The 21,272-nt window shown below is 52.3% G+C and overlaps 1 protein-coding gene across 5 annotated transcripts; it reads right to left on the bottom strand.

Annotated features, from left to right (window-relative positions):
- Positions 1 to 8,414: 8,414 nt before the first annotated feature.
- On the bottom strand, positions 8,415 to 19,175 carry CD40 (CD40 molecule). 5 transcript variants are annotated; one of them, XM_019972505.2, is made up of 9 exons: positions 19,020 to 19,174; positions 15,551 to 15,629; positions 15,107 to 15,232; positions 14,691 to 14,837; positions 14,219 to 14,312; positions 11,358 to 11,419; positions 9,570 to 9,668; positions 9,448 to 9,476; positions 8,415 to 8,987 (listed from the first exon to the last, which is right to left on the bottom strand). In XM_019972505.2, exons 1-9 carry the CDS (start codon positions 19,068 to 19,070, stop codon positions 8,820 to 8,822), a joined length of 855 nt encoding a protein of 284 aa, XP_019828064.1. In that variant the 5' UTR covers positions 19,071 to 19,174; the 3' UTR covers positions 8,415 to 8,819. The 5 variants fall into 5 exon arrangements, with proteins under 5 accessions (XP_019828064.1, XP_019828066.1, XP_070657892.1 ...); XM_019972507.2 differs by having other exon boundaries at positions 9,582 to 9,668; XM_070801791.1 differs by lacking the exon at positions 19,020 to 19,174 and adding an exon at positions 17,631 to 18,908.
- Positions 19,176 to 21,272: the final 2,097 nt, after the last annotated feature.

The raw sequence follows: 21,272 nt of genomic DNA, 5'->3' as shown, positions 1-21,272 counted from the left end.
CCAACTGTAGCTACTCGTGGATTTTCCACTGCATAGAGGGTGGGCACTCCCAACCCCCATGTTGTTCAAGGGTCAGCTGTACTTCCAAACATAGTAGTAACTAGGTACTACCCCAAGCTCTCCAAGTAGCACCGCCTCAACACTGGTCCCTTCCGTGACTCTCTCCTCAATCCCAGAGATTGAAGAGTTAATACCAGATACAGCAGGCGAGCCTCCAAGGACCCCATCCCTCTGAGAGACCTTCTGATTGGTCCCTGCCCATGATTACAGGTGGGCAGCCAAAGGTGTGGAGCATCACCCAGGACCGTGGTCCTGACCCTGTTTCTGTTGCCCCTACCCACTAATGCAGAACCCAGCCCTTCCTCCAATCCAGCTGCCCTGTTCAACTCACCCTGCCCGTCTCTCTGACTCTGGGAGTCTGAAAACACAAGTGCCTCATGGCCCCATCAAAGCTGAGGTCCTAAGGCAGCCTGGTGGCTTAAGAGTATCATTAAGCAGGGGCTTCCAAGGAAGTTGGAGGCAGAGATGGAACACAGCTGCCCCACCCCAGCCAAAGACTCTGGAAGTGAGCAGGGTCCCCTTTTCTGGGTCTCAGCCAAGGAGGGGGTGGCAACGGCCCTCCCACCTGAGCCCCAACTTCCTCTGCCCCGGCACCTTTGCTGGCCCCCAACCCACCAGCGCCTCCATCATCTGGAGATGTATTTCACGATAATTTCATGTCATCCCTGACTCCAGGAAGATGGATCAGCCAACGAGGTGATTGGGGAATCTATGTTGGGCTCATAAATTTACTGCCCCGCTGTGAAGCCCCCATGAAGTCCCTTGCACTTGGGGAGGGTGGAGAGAGGGGGGTGATCCATCTCTCCCTGCCACCCTCGCTGGGGGCCGAAGCAGGGGCAGCGCGTTCATGGGGCAGGGAAAACTTCCCTGCCCTAGGACTACAGAGAGGTCTCACTCCACATTCATTACAAGCAAGGCTGACGGGCACTTGGCTGGAAGGGTAACCTGCCTTCCCCTGCCCCTCGCCAGCCCCCAGCATCGAGGGGAGGCTGCCTCTTGAGTGGGTACTGGAGCTGGCTTCGGGAAAAGGGGGCAAGAAGCTGGGGCTTTTGCCCTCTCCCCCTTCTTCTCATTGGTCAACAGGAGGCTTTGTGCTGGACGGGACTGGGAGGCTTGTGAACAGCCAGCCCCTTTCAGGAAGGAAAGGCATGCTCATATAGACCCATCTAACAAGCATGCACACACACGGAAGAGTAGCACGCCCACACTAACACCTGCTGGAGAAGACATCGCAAACACAATAGCAGAATCAAAGCCACAGCAGAGAAAGGAGCATGGGGTTTGAAATCCAGGAGAGCCAGGATGTTGGCCGTGCTGTGTTTCCTTGGGCCACTTACTCAACCTTTCTGATCCTCACTTTTTTCAGCTGCAAGGATAACTATACCCTCTCAAAGAGCTGTCGTCTGTTGTCAGGATCAAATGAGATCCTGTGTGAGAAGTGCCTGTATAAGATAGCAGGATTACCATTATCTCTCTCACACACACACACCCGCCTTCACTCTCCTTTCTGCATCTCCCCATATCCTCACCTCTGACCTGCGGGAGTTGCCCAGCATGGAGCTCCCTGGGGCTGCATTCAGGTCTTCTTTCTTCACTTCCCTACCCAGGCCACCCCGCCCCTGCCCCAGAACAGAGACTCATAGGGAACTAAGGTCCAAACAAGTGGTTTTCAGACCTGGTAGAATGTTAGAGGGCTTCCCTGGTAGCTCAGGGTAAAGAATCCGCCTGCGAATGCAAGAGACGTGGGTTCGACCCATGGGTCAGGAAGATCCCCTGGAGCAGGCAATGGCAACCCACTCCAGTATTCTTGCCTGGGAGATCCCGTGGACAGAGGGACCTGGCGGGTTATAGTCTATGGGATCGCAGAGTGGGACATGACTTAGAGACTGAACAACCAACAACAACAGAATGTGAGAATCACCAGGAAGCTCTTAAAAAAAAAAGATGCCTGGACTACTACCAACCCACCCTACCCTGAGGACATTTTGATTTGTCAGGAGTCTGAGGTTTGGGTCCTTCTTGGCAGTTAGGAACTCAAGCTTGGTAGCTAAAGAGGGCTGAACCCTGGCTCTGGCCCGTGCAGGCTCTGATCTGGGATGAATCATCCACATCCCTTCTCCCAACCTGTGTTCCTTGGCTTCGCTAAGGAGCCTGCCACCCCGGAGGGCTGCCATGAGGACTGTGGACATCATCAGTCTTTTGCTCTGCCCCTGACAGCTCAGGAGCAAAGGGGACCCTTCTTGGAGCCAGCTGGGTCCCGGCGGCTCCTGGTGGGACTGAGGTCTCTTGCCGTCCACCTCCACCTGAAACATGAATCCTGTCTTCCTAGAGCCAAAGGAAGGCTCAACAGTTCACGTCCCCCAACCCCCGCTCCCTTAGTGACCCTTCCCAGGTCCAGGATGGGGTGGGCCTGAAACTAGCTTCACACAACAATTCATTTCTCCTCTAGACCCCCGGTTTCCCAGCTGGGAGGGGGACGGGCCAGGCGGCTGGCTCTCGGTTCCTGATCTGATCCTGCCCTCCTGCCTAATTAGTATTCCAAGGAGGACTGGCTCCGCAGGCCCCAGGATTTGTTTGCCAGCCGGCCAGTTCCCTGTCTCCCCAGTTCAGAGTGAGTAATTCTGTCCCTCCCAGGCCCATTTAAGGGAGTGAATAATTAGTTACATTCAATTAGGCCTCTCGCTGCCGCTGTGGCTCCTGCCTGCCTCACTTGGGGGGACAGGCTTACTAATGAGATGGCACATGTCTGACACAGGGGACCGGGTGTTAAACACCCGCGACCCCCCACTCCTCCACAGGGGGCCCCCCAAGTCTTGGAGGGAATGGGGAGGGCAGGAGGCTGGGGATGAAGGCCAGAGAGGAGAGGAAAAATGAAAGAGGAAGTGGAGAGGGGGATGCCATAGAAGCAGGAAGAGATTCAAGAGGGGAAGAGAGAAGCCACCTACATGTCCATTAATATGGAGCCCTTACCTGAATCGGGCTCCAGCCAGACAATGGAATCCTATGCGGCAATTAAAAAGCTTGTTGTCGATCTATATTTATTGGCATGGAGAGATGTCTGCTGTACACAGTTAAGCAAAGAAGGCTGCTTACAAAATACTGCATGCAATAATAGCCCGAGTTGAAAAAATATTTTTGGTACAGAAAACAAGTCTGGAAGGACCTGTAACTTGTGGTTGGCGGGGGTTTGGAAGCGGGGGCGGGAAAGGGGGGGAGCTCTCACAGGTGGGCTGGTTTCCCTGTGCATTGCTTGGACAGGGGTGGGGGTGGTGAGACGCACAGGTCGGAGTTTGGTGATTTGCCAAAACAAGAATACTTGTTCAAAAGAGAACAAGGGTGAGATGGGAGGGCTGGGAGGCGGGGAAGGAGGTGATCGGTCAGGGAGACAGGCAGAAGGTGGGGAGGGGGAGACGCAGAGACTGCAGAGGGTGAGAGGAGATCCTAGAGGGAGGAGCAGGCAGCGAACTAGCTGGGTGCCAGGGCCCAGCGGGAGGCAGGCGAGAGAGGCAGAGAGCCCCCAGGGACTGGAAGAGGGGACTGGAACGGAGAAGCAGGAGGCCCCTCTACCCCCAATCCCTCCACCGCCGCCCACTTTCTGTCTGGGCGAAAGCTGCACACTGATTTTACTGATCATCAACCTCCCCCCACACCGTGGCAATGCTGCACATCCCAGAGGACCCCACCCCCAGTGAGCTTCCCCCACCCCCAGACTCCAGGACCACAGCATGGGTTTTTTTTTTTTTTCTTTTTCTTTTTTTAAACAAATTAAAACTGTATCTCCCCACCCCTGCAGGTGGGTTGGTAATTTTCTGAGCTAGAATCACTCTCGGGGAGAGAAATCCTTCGGGGCAGACTCTTTAATAACCTTTGCTGCCCAAGGAATCAACTGCGGGGCCCTGAAGCCTTAAGGGGAGAGTGTGTGAGCGCGTGCCTGGGGGCCGAGATGGGGGTGGGGGCTGTCATCGAATTAAGAGGGCATTACAGCCAGCTCAGCCCTGGCCCCCAGTCCTAGAATTTCAGTGTTTTAGATCCAGTTAACCAGGGTCGCAGGGTGGAGCCTAAGGCCCCAGAAACTCTCCAGCCTCCCAGCTGGGGTGCAGAGAAAAGAGACAACTTGCCTGGCACATGTGGCCTGACTTGACCCTGGACCCTCCCAGGGCCTCAGTCTCCCCTCATAGAAAACAAAAGTAGCTCTTCCCTGGAGGTCCAATGCTTAAGACTCCACGCTTCCACGGCGTGGGTTCGATCCCTGGGCAGAGAACTGGGCCACGCAATGTGGCCGAAAATTTTTTTTCATTATAAAAGAAAAGTGCCCAATACAATGAAATTCCCAGTCGCTTTTAATTTCAACCCTCTGTGATATGCTGTCTTGAGCTCTCACAGTTTTGTTTTAATGTGGGGGATTGGTAGCATTTAAACATTGGGAGATTTAATATAGAAATCTGGATGCCCAGCAATATATAACTCTCATTCTTAGAGGGCAACCACTGGATGGAATCTATAGATGCCACCTCCCCCTGCCCCCACAAGATGGACAGAGCGTTGCTGCTGCTTTGCCCAGAGGCTCTGCCACCCTGACTCCCCCAACCTGCCTGTCTCACTCTCCAGCTCTCGTGTAACCCAAGCCCTAAAGGTTACCTGCTGCTGCGAGGCCTTTTCTTCTTCCCTGGCGGTCACCAGGCCTTTTAACAGCCTAATGACATGTGCCTGGTTTTTCACTCTCCAGAGGTCTTGGATCAACCAGTTAGGCCTAAATCCCAGCTCTAATTCTTCAGACCTTAGCAAGTCATTTAGCCTCTGAGCCTCCATCTATACAATGGGCGTTCGAAGAGACTGTGCCTTATTCGGGGTTGTCCTAGGGTTTAGACAAGCGTGTGAAGTTCTTGGCCCTGTGCCTAGCACAGAGCGCTCCGGCCCTGCGCATTCTTAGCGCTATCCTGCACAACCCTACAGGACTGAAGTGACTGAGCACGCACGCACAACCCCAGCTGGGGGAGAGGCCACAGGAGGAATGCTTGTTAAATGGAGGAAGCAGTGGACAGAGAGACCCGAGAAATGGATGAAGTTGGAGAGTAGAAGTCGCAGGAGGCTCTGGCGGATGGATGACGGGAGGATGAGAGCGGGCAAAAGCCAGCCGCCAGGGTCTTCGGACATTACTTTGGCGCCACCTTCTGGCTGCTGCGAGCTTCACGCCCACCCATTCATCCACAGGTCAGAGTGGACCCTACAGTGTGGGCTGATCCTCTTTATTTTTAGAATTGGCAAGCTCCCTAGAACTCATAATGGGCTTCCCAGGTGGCTCAGTGGGTAAAGAAACTGCCTACAATGCAGGAGACGCCAGAGATATGGGTTCGATTACTGGATTGGGAAGATCCCCTGGAGGAGGGCATGGCGACCCTCTCCAGTATTCTCGCCTGGGGAATCCCCAAGGACAGAGGAGCCTGGTGGGCTACAGAGTTGGACACGACTGAAGAGACTGAGCACTAGAACTCATCGAACCCCAGTCCTTCATCACATCTGAGCAGGGGAAACCTCAGAACCAGACAGTAACTTTCCCAAGGTCACCTAAAAAGTTCCTGGCTGAGGTCCATTTAGAACCCAGAACTTGCTACAGCTGCCAAGAATAACAACCCCTTCTCTTTGTCAGGGATGCAAGATATACAAAATTGTACCTTCTCATGCTTGGCCAATGCTGACTCTTGGAGAGGACTTCTCCAAAAGCAGAGTCTGCAACGAGGAAGGCATGCAGGTAGTTTTTTGGAGAGTTGAACCCAAGAGGCACCAGTGGGGCTGTGGGACATGAGACAGAAAAGAAAAAGAAGCCCATGCAGAGGGCATCTGTGGATCAAGCCCTCTAGGGAACCCAGGAGACAGCACAAAACACACCTCAGATTTGTCCCTCCCAAGAGCAAGGAGGCTGGGGCATTTATCCTCCAATATTCACTTCTATTTGTTTGAGAGTATTCAGGGCATTATGTAAGAGATGCAGGTTAAATCCCTGGGTTGGGTTTTAAAGATCTCCTAGAGGAGGGCCACAGCAACCCACTGTAGTATTCTTGCCTGGAGGGTTCCATGAACAGAGGAGCCTGGCAGGCTACAGTCCACGGGGTCGCAAAGAGTCAGACACGACTGGCGTGACTGAGCACGCATGCACACATTCAGGGCATTTGCTCACCCAGCTGCATCTTACCTGCCCTACACCTGCACCAAGCCTGTTTTGAAAACCAGGGAAAGCCCCAAGTGCTTGCAAGAGGAAATCGACTGCTCAGCAAGAAATGTGAATGCTGAGGGTGTTCCTTCTCAAAGTGTGACCCCGGGACCTGCAGCATCACCTGGGAAACCTGTAGAAACGCACAGTCTTGGGCCGCATCCCAAAGATACTGAATCAGAAACACGGGCAGCGGAGCCCAGCAATCTGTCTTTTATTAATGACAGGTCTTATAGGTGGTTCTGATACATGCTCAAGACTGAGAACCAGTGACTAGGAGACATGGAAGGAGGCATGCGTAGCATCTGCCCATTGTATTGCCTCCGTTTGCCAGATGAGCAAACTGAGACCCTAAAAAGTGAGCGTGACCTACTCGAGGTCATACAGATAATAAGTGGCAGACTTGGGTCTTTAGTCTCTTTCTGCCTTACCGTCCTGTACAGAAGTAGCATTAGCATTTAGACTCTGTTGTTTTAGCCCCAGTTCTTTTGCAACCCCATGGACTGTAACCCTCCAGGGCCCTCTGTCCACAAGATTTCCTGGGCAAGAATACATTTCCTTCTCCAGCAGATCTTCCTGACCCAGGGATCAAACCTTCGTCTCCTGCTTGGCAGGCAGATTCTTTACCACTGAGTCACCAGGGCTTCCCTGGACTCTCGGCAAGGGATAAAGGTGAGGGCCAAGGGCTCCCCTCCCCCCACTCCCACCTCCACCGCTTTGCCCTGCTTTCTGAACCAGACGGCTCCCCCTGGTGCCTCCAAATGGTTCTTTCCTGGGAATGTTGCCAAGCCAGGTGCCCCTCTCCTGGCTCCCAGCTGCCCTCACAGCCTCCAATGGGGACAAGCCCTCTCCACCCCCACCCTCCAGGCAGCAGGACAGGTTGGGAAATCCAAAGCAGCTTCTCCCAGTGGGAGGGGTAGGGGGATGGATCCCTGGGTTAAACCAGCCCAGCCCCATCTTCAGCAGGAGTCTTTGTGCTGGGGCTTTGCAATCCCCTTCCTTCTCCTTCTTGCCCTACAACCTCCCCCCTCCCCTCCCCTCTGCTCCCACTCCATCTGCTGCTCCTCCTGGCTAGGCTCCCCCTCAGTTGGCACAGCAGGAAAAGAGAACAGGACGGTTTATTTTTATCCCCAGATACTGCTTAGGGGGAAGCGGGCACCATCTGACCGAGAAGCCGTCAGAGGATCCTATGGCATTTGGGATGTCAAAGGAGGTGGGGAGCCCAGGAGCTCCCTGGGAAGGGGCCACAGATGTAGGCTCCAAAGAGCAAGCAGGGCTGGAAAAAGCAGCCCAGGACCAGGAAGGGGCGCTCTGAGAGGGACCACTCTGAACTGCTCTGTGACTATAAATTACCTCTCTGGGCCTCCATTTCCACCTCCGATAAAGACGTAGGGGGATGCTGGCCCTGCCTGCCCCAAAGGCTATTGTCGAGAATGTGAATCACATGGGGAAACCCCTTTGCAAACAGGGTGCCAAATGTGAGGGCACATAGAACCCACCCTGGAGAGGCCGTGGCCTGGGGACTTTTCTTATTTACGCTCAGAAAGCACTCTAATTCTGAGAGCCTGACAGCATGTGAGGCAGCTCATGTCACCCAGCGTGTCCACCCCCGCTTTTCTTTTTACATGTTTGATGACTTTTTAATTACATAAGCAGTGTGTGAATTCACTCTTCTTTGGGGGGTAAAAAAAATGAAGCATTATGGGAAAGTCAAATCTTTCTTTAACCAACCCTCCCCCGGACCCTTCTTCCCTAACTGTGTGTCCTTCCAGGACCCCCATTTATACCCACATATATAACACTCTGTGTTTATATATGTATCTGTAGGTGATATGTCATATTGTTTTGGGTTGTGTGTGCATGCTCAGTCACGTCCCACTCTTTGCAACCCCATGGACTGTAGCCCACCGAGCTCCTCTGTCCATGGACTTCTCCAGGCAAGAACACTGGAGTGAGCGGGTTGCCATTTCCTCCTTCAGGGGATCTTCCCAGGGATTGAACCCGCATCTCGTGCATCTCCTGCATTGGAAGGCAGATGCTTTAGCACTGAGCCTCCTGATTTGGGTTACATGCTTTAAAAAAAAAGTTTCTGTGCCCACCATTCTGCAAACTACTTTTCCCCCCATGACAGTGTTTTTAAGATCTGTTGCATAAATATATTACAGTTTTATTTAACCAGTCCCCTGGTGATGGACAGTTAAGCAGTTTCCAGTTGCTCGCTGTCACAAACAATACTGCACTGCATATCCATGTATATGCCTCCTGGGCTCAGAGCAGCCACCGAATGACATCTGTCAGCAATGAACCGCTCGCTGGGGTGGAAGGTCTGGTGGATATTATTGTATGTCCTCCCCAAAGTTTTGTTACCATCGTTAAAAGCAGGTTGGGAGACTGGGCGGGCTCCAGGGCTGGGGTGAAAGGTGCCCCAAGGTGAACTGTTTCTGGGCTGCAGGGGTGCAGGCAGAGGGCGGCTGTCGCCCTCCCCCCGCAGCAGCAGCCCCAGGTTCGTGTCCATGGGCCCGGCCTGCCACGCCCCTGGGCGCCCGCGGCCTCATTCTCGCTCCTGCACGGAGATGCGGCTCTCTTTGCCGTCCTCCTGGGCGACCGGCTGACACCAGCATAAGGTCTCTTGCACCGGAGGAGGCGGGTGGGGGCCGGGAAAATCCTCCGGATCAATCGTCTCCACGGGATCCTGCCTTTCAGCCGTAGGGTGCAGGGCCTGGGGAGACAAGGCTTGGAGTTGCCCCTAGCAACACTTCCGAGCGCTTCCCTGGAAGCCATCCCACCCCTCGCCCCTTTTCCCTTTCCCAAACCAAGGGTCAGTGCTGATTCCATGGGTGCGTCCTGCCCCCTGCTGGCCACAGCGAGGGTGTCACGAAGCTTCCGTAAGGGGAGCCCGCGGGTTAAGGAAATGTTCCTCTATCACCCACTCCTAGACCCCACACCAAGGCTCGGAAGATGCGGCTCTCCCAGGAAAGAAGAGTAAATGTCAGACTTTGCCAGTGGTGCTGGGGAAGCTCTGGGGGAAGGTGAGCTTGGGAGAAAAGGACAAAAGGGGAGAAGCCCCAAGCCCAGAGGAGGGGGAGGGGACTGGCCCTGTCTCAATTTTGTTGCCATATAGGCAACAGGATGAATCAGTCTTTCTTTCCTGTCTTAAACCCTTTCCTTGGGTGACTTACCTTAGCCTGCCGCTTCTTGGTTATGTTCCCTAGAGAGAAAAAAAAAGGATGGGGAGTCGGCAAGGCCAGATCAGGAAACAGGTGACCCATCAACTGTCCCTCCTGCCCCATCACCTCCCCACCTGGGGACTCACTGATACAGGCAGATACCAGCAGGACAGCAAACAAGACTCCCATCGTGACGGGGATCACCACCAGGGTCCTCATCCGACTCTGGAAACCTGGAGAGAGCAAGAATTCAGCCATGGCTCCCCAACCTTTTGCCCAAAGCTGCTGTGCTTTGCTGGACTCTCAAATCCTTCTGTGTCAAAGCTCATCTATATCAGAAATTTCAAACACATGTCCCCTAGTAGAAATGTGACCAACAGATGTCTTTAGTGTGACTGGCATGTGTGTGTGTGTGTATGTGTGTGTTTAATTTATAATATTTGCCAACATTTTAAAATTAGGAGATTGCACATTTAAAATTTAGGTATCTGATTTCTTTTACAAATTTGGAAGATCCAGCCCCAGTGGGCCAGCAACCCACCTGCCACTCATTGGCCAGAAGTGAGTGGTGAAAGTTGCCGATACCAGCTCGCCACACTCCCCACCCCTCCCTACCCTTTGTCCAATACCGAGGCCCAGCCTCATTTACATCTGCACCCTTGTCTTTTTTATAGAAGAATGGAGAGGAAGGGAAAGTGTTTCTTGTGCCTAAGTCTCTATTCTACATGGGAAACTGGAACAAAAGACCAGAGGTGTGGTAAGGACTAAAGTAAGACCAATGAAGCACTGCCTCAGGACAAGACTGAAGAGGACACCCAAAAGCTCAGTAATCAAGATAAGTCGTATTTTTTTGGCCATGCCACACAGCATATGGGATCTTAGTTCCCTGGCCAGGGATCGAACCCATGTCTGCTGCATAGGAAGTGCAGAGTCTTAACCACTGGGCTGCCAGGGAAGTCCCAAATAAGTCATATTTTAATGTCATGTTTTGAAAAATTATATCAGCAAACTCTGGCCCACCGGCCAGCTACCTGTTTTTAAATAAAGTTTTACTGGAACTGGAGTCGGGACTACAGTGAGGCAAGTGAGGCTGGGTTGGGCAAATACAGGGTTGGAGCCTGTCTTTATTTAAACTGGTGCTATTCTATTTGTTATGGAGTTTTCACAGTAATTTTTTTTTAAGTATTGCCTCAAATATCTATCTTGATGACAGCATTTTTCTGGTGCCCCCTTAAATATTGTGCCCAAGGCAGGTGCCTTCCTCACCTCACCCCAGTCCCAACCCTGCCAAGAGGAAAGCGAATTTTAAGGAAAAGCAGAGTGCCTTTTTCTTACCCCTCATCTTTTTCACTCATTAACTGGATCCTGCCTAATCTCTGTAGTTATTTGAGTCTGTGATCTGGGCTGTAAGTCACCTCCTCATTCTAAAATCAAAACTGAGGTCCCTGGTGGCCTAGAGGTTAGGATTCCGGGCTTTCAGTGCTATGGCCGGGATTCAATCCTTGGTCAGGGAACTGAGATTCTGCAAGCCATGTGGCGTGGCCAAAAAAAAAAAACAAAACTGAGAGCCTGAGAGGAAACAATGTCACACACGCTGGTCCTCAATGTGCAGGGCGGCAGAACAGCACTGACGGGGCGCCTCCAAAATGCCTGCGCCCATGCCAGGGATTCACACTGCCCTAGTAGGGGAGGTGGTATTGTCCCATTTTACAGATGAAGAAACTGAGGCTCAGAGAGAGGGAGTGACTTGCCCAGGCTCCACAGATAAGCAGCAGAGCTAGATTGCCACAGTTCCAAACTGCCTCCCCCTCTTGCTTTAGCCTCCCCTCCCTCTTTCCCTACCTGTGCTTCCGGGTACCCCAGTCTCCCCTCAGCTCTCCACCTTCTTAGCCGGCCGCTGGGGCCCACTCTCCAGGACTTACCGCAGACAACATCTGTCTTGTTCGTCCCCACGTGTTGTTCCACCAGGCCTTTTCTCTCGCAGCTGTGTACAGACATGCGTGCACATGCAGACACACAGAGACAAAGAGACACTAAGTTTCCCCACTCGTGAGATTTCCAACCCCAGAGGGAGACGGCCAACAAGCAACAGCACAGGTTCACGGAGCATGTGTTATGTGCGCTCTCCTTGCTGGTTGTTATGGGAATGACACGGACTGTTCATACAGAACTCGCGAGTGCAGAGGAAAGACAACGGTAAACCGTGAAGGAGTGAGGGTAGGAAAGCCTCTGACGAGTGCCAAGTGCATGTGAACGGGGCATGGTTCAGGGTAAGGAGGCAGAATCCACAGTGACCGGAATGCGAGGACGAGGGGGCTGCTCAAATTTGGCACCACTGATGTCTGGGGGCCACATAATTTTTCTTCTGTGGTGGGGACTGTCCTGAATACTGTAGGATGTTTAGCAGCGTCCCTGGCCTCTAGAGGCCAGTAGCATCCTCCTCCTCAGTTGTGAGAACCAAAATATCTCCAGATATTGTCACATGTCCTCTGGGGGAGAAAACTGCTCAGTTGAGAATCTCTGGTTTGAGAGTCATCCAGAAAGACTTCCCTGGGGAAGTTAGATCTCAGTGGGCCCTTGAGGGATGTAAAATTTAGAACATCAGTATATGTAGGGCGTGCCAGGTGGCTCAGTGGTAAAGAATCCACCTGCAATTCAAGAGACACGGGTTCAGTCCCTGGATGGAGAAGATCCTCTGGAGAAGAAAATGGCAACCCACTCCAATATTCTTGTCTGGGAAATCCCATGGACAGAGGAGTCTGGTGGGCTACAGGCTGTGGGGCTGCAGAGGAGTCGGACACAACTTAGCAACTGAACAACAATAACAACATATTCTCTTTAAGCAGGACAACATGATACGAAGGATTAGGTGGGTGATGAGCCAGATGGTATAAGGAAACTGGAAAATTGGGTCTTTAGAACCAGATCACTAATCAGCCATGAAGTTTTCAGCTGGATTCAGCTGGTGGGTCGCGTCAGCATCCAACCACATGACTAAAGCTGCTAGAGGATTTAATGGCCAAAGATCTCCCAGGCGGAGAAATGACAGAAAAATGGCTTTCCAGGAGGCCACTGCCAAAGCAGTGGCCAAACATGAGATGATGAAGACTTGGACCAAGGTGGTTCCCCGGAGGAATGGAAAGGGACGGACAGAGAAGGACATCGCAAAGGACAAAACATCTAACGCAGGAAAAAGAGAAGCTTCAAAGAAAGCACATATATGAGAAGAGTGCTTAAGAGTTTTTGAAACACATTTACATGTCTTTTCCTCGACCCTTGTGAAATGAAGGTCATTCTCATTTTCCAAATGAGGACACCAAGGCTCAGATGAGGGTCACAGTCCCACACGGTCATACACTTTCTAAGCTGAGTGAGTCTGGAACCCAGTGCTCTGGTTCTACCAAACCAAGGTGCCTCCCTTTCTCAGTCAACATTTATCAGTAAAGATTTATTGAGCACCTACTATGCAGCAGATGCTGTTTGGAGCATAAGGGATATATCCATGGAAGAAAAATAGAGCGCCTCTACAGTTCAGGAGTTTGCCACCTACTGGAGACAGGCAGACAGTCAACAGTATATACGGGATGCCACTATCCGTGTGAAAGATCCGTTTGCATGTGTGTGCCTTTGTTTGTTTGCGCAGAGAACCTCCAGAAGGACACGCGTGGTCCAGTGGCTGCAGGATGGCTGAGGGCGGCAAGGGACGTATCACTATTGGCCCTTTTATGCCTTCTGTCCTCACGCCTGTCTTACTCATTTTTTCAAATTAAACGTAAAAAAAAACTTAATCAGGCGTGTGCTTACGCGTATTCCAGGCAGAAGACTTTAATGCAAGAGAACAAACAGTGTGTTGAGGGAATTGCAAGCAACATGATGTCACGAAGAGATCACGAGATGGAGCTGGGAGGTCGGAGGCTGTGCAGAGGAGTCAGGGTTTCATCCCAAAGGCGCAGAGAGCCGCGGAGCATTTTAAACAGGGAGTGCCATGCTCCGGAGAGAACGGTGGAAAGCTTACTTTGGCAAAGGGATGGAGAGCCAGCTGAAAGGGAGAGAATTGAGGCAGGGAGGCCAGTGAGGAGGCTACAGCATCGGCCAGACCACTGTGGTGAGGTCCAAACTAAGGTGGTGACAGGGGAGATCAGAGAGAAGGAGGAAGAGTCCCCAAACATTTGGAAGGTTAGACAGACAGGACTTAGTGACTGACTGGGGGAGACGGAGGGGGACCCTGCAACAGGTGCCCAGAGACACGTTTGCGCCCATCACAGCGGGTAAAGGGAGCAAGCAGGTGCCCGTGGCTCATCTCCGAGGAGGTGTACCCTCGGCAGGTAGATACGACAGTCTGGGACCTAGGAGACAAATCTAGACAGATGGTGATGGGGAACGATCCGTAGCCAAAGCCACGGATGTGGAAAAGATGGTCCAGGGGAGGTGGGCAAAGTGAGCGGAGACTAGAGCCTAGAACAAAGGCCTAGAAAACCCGTTTAGGAGGAGGAAGGAGGAGCTGAGAGGGGTACAAGGAAAGGAAGAGCGGTGTCACTGTACCCCCCACGGAGGGAGAATTTCACCAAAGATCAGAGAGCAGCGGTGTCTACTACCACCCAGAGAGAGCAGGCAGGAAATGCCCAAAGTGTCTGGTTGGCCATGGGGGTCCCTCGAGACATTCTAGAGGTGTGTGAGTGTGTGGACATGGGGAGCGGGGACCGAAGGACTGGTGGCCAGAGAGAAGGGAAGCGGGTCCCATGCCCCTCTTGGGGCAGGAAACACAAGGGCTGAGTCCTTATACCTTGTCCAACGGTGACACTTTTCAAAAGCAGATGACACGTTGGAGAAGAAGCCGAGCGGGCAGGGTTCACAGACGGTATCCAAAAGCCCTGTAGCTGAGGGGAGAGGAGGCATTAATCGTTACAGTGGACCCCCTGTCTGGCTGTCAGGGGGACCGGTGGGCAGGCAGGACCAGACGAGCATCCTGCTTCAAAGCACTTCTCCCCGAAGCACACACCTTCCCTTGCTGCAGGCAGCCCCTAGGGAGGCTTCCCCCACGGCCCTCCCGAGCCCAATGCCCACAGTGGGCCGAGGCTGATGCCCACAGTGGGAGGCAGAGGCAAAGGTTCCATTTCCAACCCACTATGGTGGAGATATCAAGGTAGGCCGGTCTCTCAGCCTCTGGGGCGGAGTGCCCGCTGCCCAGCCCCTCTCCTTGGGCCCTTGCCTCCTCTCTCCTGCCTCTAGAACTGATTCCCAGACAGGCCACTTACCGATCTGCTTGACCCCGAAGCCAGGGAGACACAAGCTGTGGGGCGTGCAACTTTCACAGGTGTGACTGGTACAGTGTTGGCCTTCGACACATACACAAGTGGTGTCTGTATTCAAGGTGCCCTCGCTCTGGATCCGGAGCCCTAGGTCTGTGCAGAGACAGGAAAGAAGGATGGGAACCCCTTACCGGCCGTGATCCAGGGGCCCCTGATCTTCATATTTCCTGTTCTTTTCTTTTAGACCCTCTTCCTAGCAGGAACGGCAATCAAATTAGGTAACAACCAAGACAACCCAGACTCTAACCAATCAGAACAGACACTGGCTATTAAAAAAAAAAAGTCAGGATGGCTGTACTGTCAGGAATGAGCTGGAATATCAGCCTGACTCCCAAGGGCCCCTTCCCCCGCAGCCCACGCACTGGGGTTGCAGTATCTGTGCTCGTGACAGTATTTCTCTCTGTTCCAGGTGGACAAGAATTCGCCTTTACCGCAGGACTGGCATTCTGTTTTGCTGACCTCTGTGCAGTCGTTCACCAGTTTCTGTCCTGGAAAACATCCGGAAATGAGGGCACTCCAGGCAACCCAATGAGTCAGACACTTAATTGAAAAGTGGTAAAGCTGGGCTTTAGGGAGGGGGCTTCAAAGAGGGCAGTCCCAGACCCTTCCAGCCTTCATACTCTGGTATAGGACGCAGAAGAGATAGGAACCCTAGTTCTGGGTCAGCAGAGAGGAAACTCAGAACATCCTGGGGCAGGGACAGGGAATCCCAGGGGTCATTTAAGACACAAGCTTATAGTTGACACATGAGATCTGCATGTGCCAGCAGACCAAGACAGGTCCCACGTGGGGCTAGAGCGTCTCACCCGGTGGGCACAAATCACAGCAAAGACTGTTCACTGGGTATTGCTTCTCTCCACAAGCAGTGGCTGGTTCTGAGTGGACCTAAAAAAGGAATTGGGTGATTTGAAGGGATCTTGAAATCTCAGATGTAGCCTCCTTGGCACACAGGTGCAAATCAGGCAGGACAGAGGGTAGAACCGAAGTTTAAGTACAAAGCAGAAAAACGGGGCCTGTGTGTTATATGTTGCATTTGTTTTTAACTAAACCCCCAACTAGTATGATGACAAAGGTACCCAGAGAATCATTCTGATATTTTACAAAGTAATTGCGCTGTTAACTCACAGTATTCATTGAACTAAACAGATCTTCCTTTTGGCTTGAGGGCTGAGTCTTTCCTCTCCCCAGCAACCCAAGAGCACATGAGGACTCCAGCATCTACCCTGGAGTCCTGAAGCTGGCTGACTCCAGCTGGTCCTAGTCCAAATGGGGGCTATATTTAGCATGTGGCCTCTTCCTTCTATTCTTTTGCTCCCCACCCTCTTCCCCTTTCCGAGCCTCATCATGTTTTCTCCCTCCAACCTCTCATCATCTGATCATCCAACCTCTCCCTCACGAAATACAGGATGGAGCAGCTGGAAGCATAAAATCCAACTCTTTCACTTCACACGTGGTGAGACTGGGGACCAGAAAGGCTGATTCACTTGCCCAAGGTCACGCAGTGATAGAATCCGAATGAGAACTCAGGTCTCAATATTTCCTCTCTCCATCAATGTGGGTCTCACCTGCATCATTGTCACCACATCCAGGTACCACCCATGCTATTCATGACTTCTTGTTCATTTAAATACATTTATTTTCAAGGTAAACCTCATAGCATTGCCATGAGAACAAAACTAGTATCACTTCTCATAAATAAAAGGCAACCCTAAAAATAAATTCAGCAGAAACAAAACAATGTCATTAAACCATAGCTGATTGCTTTGCTTACTGACAGCCCTCTACCCCAGGCCTGCTCCTGATTTTTGTTTTAAAAGGAGGATTAGCAAGGCATTTGAGAGGTATTAACTATATTCTAGCTCCAGCAACTTCCTTCTTGAAAAAATGAAAAGGATTTTAACTAGAACTGCAAAGTGAATTTGTGTTGTTAATTCTACATCCGCATGGGGTTGCAGAAGAGTTGACATGACTTAGCAACTGAACAACAGCGACCGCGGCATGCTCTCTAAAATCATCTCACACCCTGGGAACAGCCAGTGAAAAGAACAGTTTTAAGGGTCAAACAGCATAAAGCTCCAGTCTTGACTTTGTAACACTTAACTAGTTATTTTGCTTCTCTTATCCTCAGTTTCTACAACTCTAAAATGGGAGAAATAATGCCTGCCCCACAGATTAGGACTTCCTAGGTGGCCCTGGTGGTTAAGAACCCGCCTCCCAATACAGGAGACATAAGAGACATGGGTTTGATCCCTGGGTCAGGAAGACCCTCTGGAGGAGGATATGGCAATTCACTCCAGTTTTCTTGCCTGGAGAATCCCATGGACAGAGGAGCCTGGTGGGCTACAATCCATGGTGTCACAAAGAGTCAACTGAAGCAATTTAGAATGCACGCATGCACAGATTAGGTTGTGAAGATGAGAAAGAATGGATGAATATGGCCTGGTACAGTGTCCAGAACATAGGAGGTGCTCATTAAATGGCACTTTTAATTATCATACATACATAAGTATCTGCTGGGTTGCCCAGCACCCTGGCTACCAGGAACCTACCTAATTGGTGCTTCTCATTCAACTCAGGGCCGGTAGGGGTGGGGGGAGGGTGGTGAATTACTTACAGAAGTGTATCTTATCCCAAGCAGGGAAGGAAACAGCAAAGGTCACTGCTCCCGCCATCACATCACAACACACCATCCCGTGAACGTTCTCCCCGCAAGCCCATGGACCTTCCCCCCACACTCCCAGAGCAATAAAAGTCCTCTATGCCATTTTCAAACATATGAGAAATATAGCCCCTCCTCTGAAAATGTGTCGAATCCCCAGTTCCCACGTCATAGTTTCAAGCCTTCTGACATGCGGTAGCTCAGGACCAAGGCTTGGAAACTCTCACCATCTGAGAGGCTGGCTCAGAAATCAGGCAGATGTACATTTATCAGCAGGTTCCATCTAGCTAAGCGGACTGGGGCAAGCCATTTTCTCTCTCTGAGCCTCAGTTTGCTCATCTGTATAATGGGGGAGTTGGAAGAAATCAGACCAAGAATGCATGTAAAGTATTTTGCTCAGAGCCTGACACACAGGAAACTCTCAGTAAATAACCTCAGATATTGTTGTCACAGCCTAGTCTCCACCTGGAGCTAAAACTGGGACTTTGCTCTTGAGAAGCTCAGACCACCTTTCACGCTATCCCCACTGGCTTTTCCTCCACTTCTCCTCCAAGAGCCCCCTTCCTGCCTCCTTACTCCCTAAGAGCCATTGCTTACAGTGAAAATGAAAGTGCTGGGGCCAGAGCAGCTTCCCCACAGCATCTCTCCCCTTGCTGCCGACCCCCTACTTCATGGGTCATTCCTGCCCTGCCTTCATGCCAGAAAGTACAGCCCTTGAAATTTAGGGGGAGACCAGAGGGGTGGGGATGACAGTGTCAGGTACTTGGGGGATTCCCAGCCTCCAGAATGAGGAACTACAAAAATACATTTAAACTAGAAGCGAGTCAAGTGTGGAACTCTGAAAATCCCGGAGATATGCTTGGTTGGGCATATCTGAGCCCTTCTGGGGTACCTGGAGAAACCCCTGCTGGTCTCCCAGCCCTTTCATGGTCCCATGAACTGTTCAGTTCCCCCGAGAGTCCCCTATGTCATCTTAAATTCAGGAGGCAGGGACACAGCCTTGGGTATTCCTCCTATGTTGGGGGTTGGGGAGGATCACCAGGATTTGGTTCTGGAGTGGGAACGTTAAAAGCTCCTTGCCTTCTCAGAGAAGCACCTGGGCCACTGCCCTCATCCCTTGCTCCCGCAAGATGTCCTGGAAGAAGGCCACCCCAGCTGGCAAGGAGGTGATAACCACTCACAGAGGCTGGCATCTATCCACATTGGGAAAGAGACAGGAAACCGGCTAGACCCGCCCCTTCCCTTGGCTGGCCTCCCTTCTCACTTCTGAAACCCCTCACCGTCTCTTTGGGGCCAGCCTTCGAGGCAGACCCAGACTCTACAGTTTTTTGACCAGATAAAGGCTTAAGGCTGCCGAAACCCCCAACCTCATCTGCGCTGCCTAGGCGTTTCCTGCGGCGACCCCACTAGGCGCCCTCTGTGGGCCACCTGGACCCCCACCCCTGCCCGGGAGGAGAGAGAAACAGTCCATCTCATTCAGCCATGACCCCGGGTACCCTACCCAGCTTCCCAAAATCAGCTCAGAAGGTTCCCTGCCCGAAGTATCGCTTCTTTTCCCATTCCCTACTCTCTAATCTCAAATTCCCGCCTCTGGTCGGAACGGAATTTCAACTTACGGCGGTCAGAAAGAAGCCCCAGAAGAGACACTGCAGTGGCAAACGAACCATGGCGAGGTGAGAACCCGGCGGCCGGAGGAGAGCGCGCCGGGACTTGGCCGCTTCCAGTTCCCCTGTCCTGGCCCGGGAGCCCGCCCAGGAAAGAAGCGGGGTCTTCGGGGACCAATCGCAGCCAGCCTCGCTAGCGGAGGGGCGGAGCTCCCGGAGACACACCTCCCTGGGATTTCCCCCAGGACATTCCCGGGGAGTCTAATTCCCCAAGGAGTTTAGGGACGCGCTTTGGGGAAGGAAGCGGGGAGAAGAGGGGAAAGCGTGGTTCCAAGGAGAGCTCTTCATGGGACCCCCCCACCCCCCCGCGCACCCTAGGACTACAAAGGCCGAGCAGGAGGAAGGCAGCCGCTTTCTGGGGATGGGGATGAGGAGTTGGGAGAGAGGCGAAGGGAGTGGAAAGAGATCCCTATGGGTGTTGAGAAGACTCCCCCACCCTGCCCCGTTCTTCCCCGCCGCCTCCGGCAATCCCGGCGGAACCGAAAGTGTCGAACGCCGCGGATGGAGAGGCCTAAGGAAGTTCCCAGAAAACGGGAAGGCCACGGCTGGGTAGTGGAAGGAGGGTTGGGGGAGGGGGGCCTTTCAAGGAAAAGAGTTTCCCAACGTACAGTTTCGCTCTCTTTCAAAGGAAATTCCCTCGCGTGGGCGCTGCGTCCCAGCGCGCCCCCTCCCCCATCCCATCCATCCATCCATGCGTGCAGTCCCCACCAGACTCTATTCCATTCCAGTTCCTTTCCGCTACGTGAAAACAGGCACTTAGACTAGACCAGTCTTTCGTGGGCTCGCAGGACCCCTTGAGAATCTTAGGAGACTGGAGACCCCCTAGTTCTGCAGAAGCACACGTCCTTGTAGCGATTATTTCCCCAGTTCAGACCCTCCAAGCCTTTCCTGAACCAGTATTAACACTCTGCTCTGCAGCAGGGAACACCTGGGTTCTGGCCTAGGCTCTGCTTCTGATGGGCTGGGTGTCCTTGAGCCTCGGTGTGCTTCAGTGAAACCTAAGGAGCTTGAACTAGAGGGTGTTTGGGGTGATGACTCTCCAAGCTCTGAGTTTCTGGGCAGGGTCAAAAGGCCAAACTGCACAGAGCAGAGAGGACGGGAGAGAGCTGCTAACCCCATTCTCCTGGCTTCTGCTGCAAAGGGCACATTTGCAGACCTGTAGATTCTACCTTCAGGATCCATCCCCTCTCTTCTATCCCCTCTGCCACAACTTTAATTCAGAGGCTCGGCATCTTTCACCTGGACTGTCACAACAGCCTCACTCATACAGTTAAGTATTTGTTGAGTCTCTGCTATGTTCCAGGTAATTCTGAGCCCTATCTCTCTCTCACTGTGCACATTGTTGCAATTCTGTTCGTAGGATCTGGTCTGATGGGGGCACTTCACTGCTTAAAAACCTTTTTGCGCTGCTCTGTACCCTTGGAGAAGACTCTTGAGAGTCCCTTGGACTGCAAGGAGATCCAACCAGTCCATTCTGAAGGAGATCAGCCCTGGGATTTCTTTGGAAGGAATGTTGCTGAAGCTGAAACTCCAGTACTTTGGCCACCTCATGCGAAGAGTTGACTTACTGGAAAAGACTCTGATGCTGGAAGGGATTGGGGGCAGGAGGAGAAGGGGACGACAGAGGATGAGATGGCTGGATGGCATCACTGACTCGATGGACGTGAGTCTGAGTGAACTCCGGGAGTTGGTGATGGACAGGGAGGCCTGGCGTGCTGCGATTCATGGGGTCAAAAAGAGTCGGACACGACTGAGCGACTGAACTGAACTGAGACCCTGTTGTTGTTGTTCAGTCACTGAGTCTTGTCCAACTCTCTGCAACCCCATGGACTGTAGCACACCAGGTTCCTCTGTCCTCCACTATCTTCCAGAGTTTGCTCAAATTCATGTCCATTAAGTCGGTGATACTGTCTGATCATCTCATCCTCTGTCACCCCTTCTCCTTTGCCTCCTTTGTCTTTTCCAGCATCGGCTTTTCACATCAAGTGGCCAAAGTATTGGAGCTTCAGCTTCAGCATCAATCCTTCCAATATATGTTCAGGGTTGATTTCATTTAGTATTGACTGGTTTGATCTCCTTCCTGAACAAGGGACTCTCATCTGAGGATGGTCCAAACTCCTTCTCCTGGTGCAGCTGAGTCTCCACTCAGCCCCACCCTCTTTTCCCACGTTCACACCCTGCCATGTCCTACCATGCATGCTGGCT

Source organism: Bos indicus, chromosome 13 (genome assembly GCF_029378745.1).
Source record: "Bos indicus isolate NIAB-ARS_2022 breed Sahiwal x Tharparkar chromosome 13, NIAB-ARS_B.indTharparkar_mat_pri_1.0, whole genome shotgun sequence".
NCBI lineage: Eukaryota > Metazoa > Chordata > Mammalia > Artiodactyla > Bovidae > Bos > Bos indicus.
The sequence above is the reverse complement of the archived record's forward strand: the minus strand, read 5'-3'. Positions and strand labels throughout refer to the sequence as shown.